The following is a 4,451-nucleotide window of genomic DNA, read 5'->3' as shown; positions in this document are numbered from 1 at the left end:
AGGTCAGGACTGACTCGTCCTGGGGTCCTGTCTGGCTTGCACCTTCTGGGGTCCCAGGCAGTATTGGTTGGGGGTGCAGAGGCATGGGAAGGTCTCTGGCTGGACTGAGCTCATAGCGGTAGGTCCTGCAGGCTCTCTGTCACTGTCTTGTCACTGGCAGAGGTCTCTCCCTGGAGCTTTACATTAGAGGATAACGTTTTATCTTGACCGTCATTTACCTGCCTGGGATTTTACCTGCTGTCACTGGACTACTCTGTAGTTCAGGATCCTGAGGTGAAGGTTTTATTTGGGAAAATGCTGGAGGGAAGAGAGGAGATAAATTTGTTACCGGCCTTCTTTCTCTCAGGCTCTGGAGAAAGAGAAAACAAAGAGGAATGTGAACAGATGTAAATAAATATCTGCGCTAATGATGGCTATTATTCATTGAGAGCTTCCTGTTTGTTGGACAACTCGGTTAAGTGCTTTATGTATTTTATTTTACATGCGGCTCTTGGAAGAATCATGTCTAATTGGAATTGTTGCCCACATTTTAAGAAAATCTGTTCCCAGGGATGCATGAGGTGTGGAGCAGGCTGCCCACCGCAGGGCCCTCGCTCTGAACACTTCAGATCAGTTCTGAGGGAGGCGAAAGGTGGTGCAGCTAGGACTTTGCTCCCCGCAGTTTTTAGAGACCTGGGACCCTGGAATTGCCTCTCCCCTGCGGGGTCACTGGCACTTCTGGGGGTCATCACCTGTGTACCTCATAACCATCCTATTGTTTAGATGAACAGATATTATTGTATCAAATTCCCCCAGTGCATTTAAAAAATACACACCATGAGGTCTGCTACAGGAAGGCCAGTGTAAAGACCTGGGTGTGCTGTGCCCGTGCACGAGGCTCCCATTTCAAGTGGGAGTTGGACGGGGCTGGAGAGTTTTCTGACAGCCTGGTGGAGGGTGTAGTCTGACTGCCAGGGAGCAGGAGGCAGTGGCAATTTTTGAATGGTCTGGGCAGAGGGAGACCCAGGATGAGTTTCTAACTTCAGTATGAAGGGCAGGTTGGGGGTGAAGACGGGGCCAGCTGGGGCCAGCTGGGCCACGTGGTGTTTGCAGGGGTCTCCCAGGAATTCAGGTCCTGCCTGAGGGTGGTGCTGCAGGAAGAGAGAGGAAAGAGATCACAGGGAGAGGAAGTGTGTGGAAAGAGCGGCAGAGGAGCGGCACCAGTTGGAGGTGACAGCAAGGCTGCAAGCCGGAGACGAGAGAAACCGGTCCTGCTGGGAGACCCGGCGCGCGATGGTTCCGGTCGGGTCCCTCTGGCTGGGAGGCAGTGACAGATTCCACAGCTCAGTCACGAGCAGCGGCCCTGACTCTGGCCAATCCCTGCAGTGCCACGGAGGAGGAAAGCCGGGTCCCCACGTCTCACACTCCGCTCGGGGTGCTCCTTAGTTTCTTGGTCTCCGATGATCCGCATGTGGAACGGAAGCATTCCTGTACTTGGAGCTGCCTGCAGCGCTCCTATTCCTCACAGGGGAGGAATAATGAATGGATCTGGACACAAAGTGTGCAGGCTGTGGGTCGTGATACCACTTCTATCAGGCGCTGGGGAGGCTAAGCCTTTCGCCTCTGTCTGAGGTGCCATGTGCCCCCTCACGTTCTTCTAGACAGCCTGGGGTTCAGCCCTGGCCCAGCCGCTTACCACCATGTTTCTTTGGGCAAGATAGGAAAGGTCTTGGAGTCTGAGGTCCCTCACTGTCAGTCAGCTACCTCAGAGGGTGGGAAGGATGGCTGAGAGAGACGGAAGAGCTCGCCAGGGCTGGCACAGGGCAGGGCCGCAGTGGAGGGCGGCAGCTCCTGTGGCTGTTGAGATGGGGATGTCGGTGGTGAACTGCAGGCAAACACATGTTCTAGTTCCCCTCAGGCCACCACCTCTTGTAGCTTCCTGGGGCTGTTCTGAGGCCTCCCTGGCTCCTGCCCCTGTGTTCCAGGAAGTGAGCCCATGAGCCCATCGTGCTTGCCCCTTCTGTCTTGTTTAGATGCTCTTCCGGGTGCTGTTCTTTGACTCCAATCCATCTCTGTGTCTCCCCAGATTTACTAGGTGCTTTCCTGCGGCTTCTCTTAGCTGATTTCCACCTTGCATCTCTAGAGTTTCACTAGGGGAGAGGATGGGTGTATTTGTTCTATTGTTAGGATGGAAGCATGAGTATAAGAAAGAAAAATACACGAGCCGGGCACGGTGGCACATGTTGGGAATCCCAGCACTTGGGAGGCTGAGGCAGGAGGATCCCCGTGAGTTTGAGGCCAGCCTGGGCTACCGAGCGAGACTGTCTCAAAAAACAAAAAACAAAAAGAAGGAAAAATGAAAGGAATGAGGTACACTTCAAAGTAATTTCAAAAGTAGGGGAGATCTTGAGGGTTTTCTTTCCCTCATCTCATAACTGGGTGAAGCCTCCTTTCCTCCTCTGTCCCTCTGTCCTGAGTTTCCTGGAGGCTTGGTTGGTGCCTTAGAAAACCTTAGGTGCAAAGAACTGTATTAAAAGAAACTTTCCTCACAAGCTGAAGAGTAAGTTTGTCAGCGGGAGGCAAACAGAAGATAGAAACCAGCAGCATGGTGATCTCCCCATATTTGGAAGTTGAACTATGGTTTGATAGTGAGTTTTGCTCTGAACAATAAAGTCAAGGGTCCACTTAGGTCTCATGTTTTAAAACTTTCTCAAAATCTTGAAAAATTCCAGAGCCGTGGGTTCATGCAAAACCACAGGGCCTGGTAGAAACCAGAAACTTGCATCATTCACGGACAGAACATGTCAAAGACACTCTTCTGACAGGGAGAATCGTTAATGAGGTGGGCTTTTCTGGGGAGTCTGTGGGGAGACATTGTGTTTGGGGCATGAGATCACGGGGCAGTCTCTAACAGAGTGGCATGCATAAAAACATCGAGAATTACAGACAGGTGAATAATTAATATACATGTTTATTAATACAGAATATAGGGATTTTTTTTCAGCATGGTGGACTTGACATAACACACACATAAGTGAGAAATAAGATGATTTGGGTTTAGTTCTGGGAGACTTGGTTAACTCACGATTTCAGAGAACCTCAATTGTCTCACTTGTGTTGTAGGGTCATGGAGTTGAGTAAGGAGTGTCTCACACAGACTGGGCTATTGAGTGCCAGCATAATAAACATTTGCTATGTGAACTGGTCAGTCAGAAGCCAGAGAATATGCTGAAAGGGTTTCGTCCATAGGCAGGGGCAGGGCAGACAGAGGGACTGCTCTTATGCGTGCATTTGCTTTGCTACAGGGCTCTTCTCTAGATCTGTCTTCTCCAAATGGAACCCTCAACCGGTGTAACTAACGTGACCGAGTTCGTCATCACCGGGCTCTTCCAGGATGCAGAGGTGCAGAGAGCGTGCTTTGTGCTCTTCCTCCCCGTGTACCTGGCCACGCTGGTGGGCAACGGCCTCATCGTCCTGACGGTCAGTGTCAGTGACAGCCTGCGCTCCCCCATGTACTTCTTCCTGGGCTACCTGTCCCTGGTGGAGATCTGCTACTCCTCCACCGTGGTCCCCAAGTTCATTTCGGATCTACTGTCCAAGATGAAAACCGTCTCCTTCAAGGGCTGCCTGGCCCAGATCTTCTTCTTCCACTTCTTTGGGGTCTCTGAGATCCTCCTGCTGGTGGTGATGGCCTATGACCGCTACGTGGCCATCTGCAGACCTCTTCACTATGTGACCGTTATGAGTCGCCAACTGTGTCACCTGCTGGTGGCTGGCTCCTGGCTGGGGGGCTTTTTTCACTCCTTAATTCAGATTCTGGTCACCATCCCTCTGCCCTTCTGTGGTCCCAGTGTGACTGACCACTACTTCTGTGACCTCCATCCCTTATTCAAGCTGGCCTGCGCCTACACCTTTGTGGAGGGCGTTACTGTGCTGGTCAACAGTGGAGTAATCTCCATCTTCTCCCTCACCATCCTGCTGTGCTCCTATGCGGTGATCCTGGTCAGCTTGCGGAACCATTCTGCAGAAGGCAGGCGCAAAGCCCTCTCCACCTGTGCCTCTCACATCACGGTGGTCCTCCTGTTTTTCGGACCTGCCATCTTCCTCTACATGTGTCCCTCCTCCACCTTCACTGGGGACAAGCTGGTGGCTGTGTTCTACACGGTCATCACCCCCATGCTGAACCCCATCATCTACACGCTCAGAAATGTGGAGGTGAAAATTGCCTTGAGGAAGTTGTGGGGTAGAAAGGAGGATTCCAAGTGAAAGGAGATTAAGGTACAGTAAAGGGATTAAAGAACATGGCTAATTATAGTGTTTTGTCAAACTGATTTTGATTTCAGTGTGATAGTTAATAATGGCAGCAAAAATACAAGGACTTAACAGTACTGCTGCCGTGGGTTTCCTCAGTAACTGAAGAGTCCCTTGAATCCTAGTGTAAAGTTCCAAGGACAGAGGCAGGAATTCTCGCT

At 51.2% G+C, this 4,451-nt stretch overlaps 1 protein-coding gene across 1 annotated transcript; it reads left to right on the top strand.

Moving 5' to 3' along the window:
- Positions 1–3,312: 3,312 nt before the first annotated feature.
- On the top strand, positions 3,313–4,245 carry LOC102005483 (olfactory receptor 4B1-like). Its single transcript, XM_005384937.1, has one exon. The coding sequence runs from the start codon at positions 3,313–3,315 to the stop codon at positions 4,243–4,245; it is 933 nt and encodes a 310-aa protein (XP_005384994.1).
- The last annotated feature ends 206 nt before the right edge of the window (positions 4,246–4,451 follow it).

The sequence above is a fragment of the Chinchilla lanigera genome, unplaced genomic scaffold (assembly GCF_000276665.1).
Source record: "Chinchilla lanigera isolate Chin_1 unplaced genomic scaffold, ChiLan1.0 scaffold00021, whole genome shotgun sequence".
In the NCBI taxonomy this organism is placed as follows: Eukaryota; Metazoa; Chordata; class Mammalia; order Rodentia; family Chinchillidae; genus Chinchilla; species Chinchilla lanigera.
The sequence above is the reverse complement of the archived record's forward strand: the minus strand, read 5'-3'. Positions and strand labels throughout refer to the sequence as shown.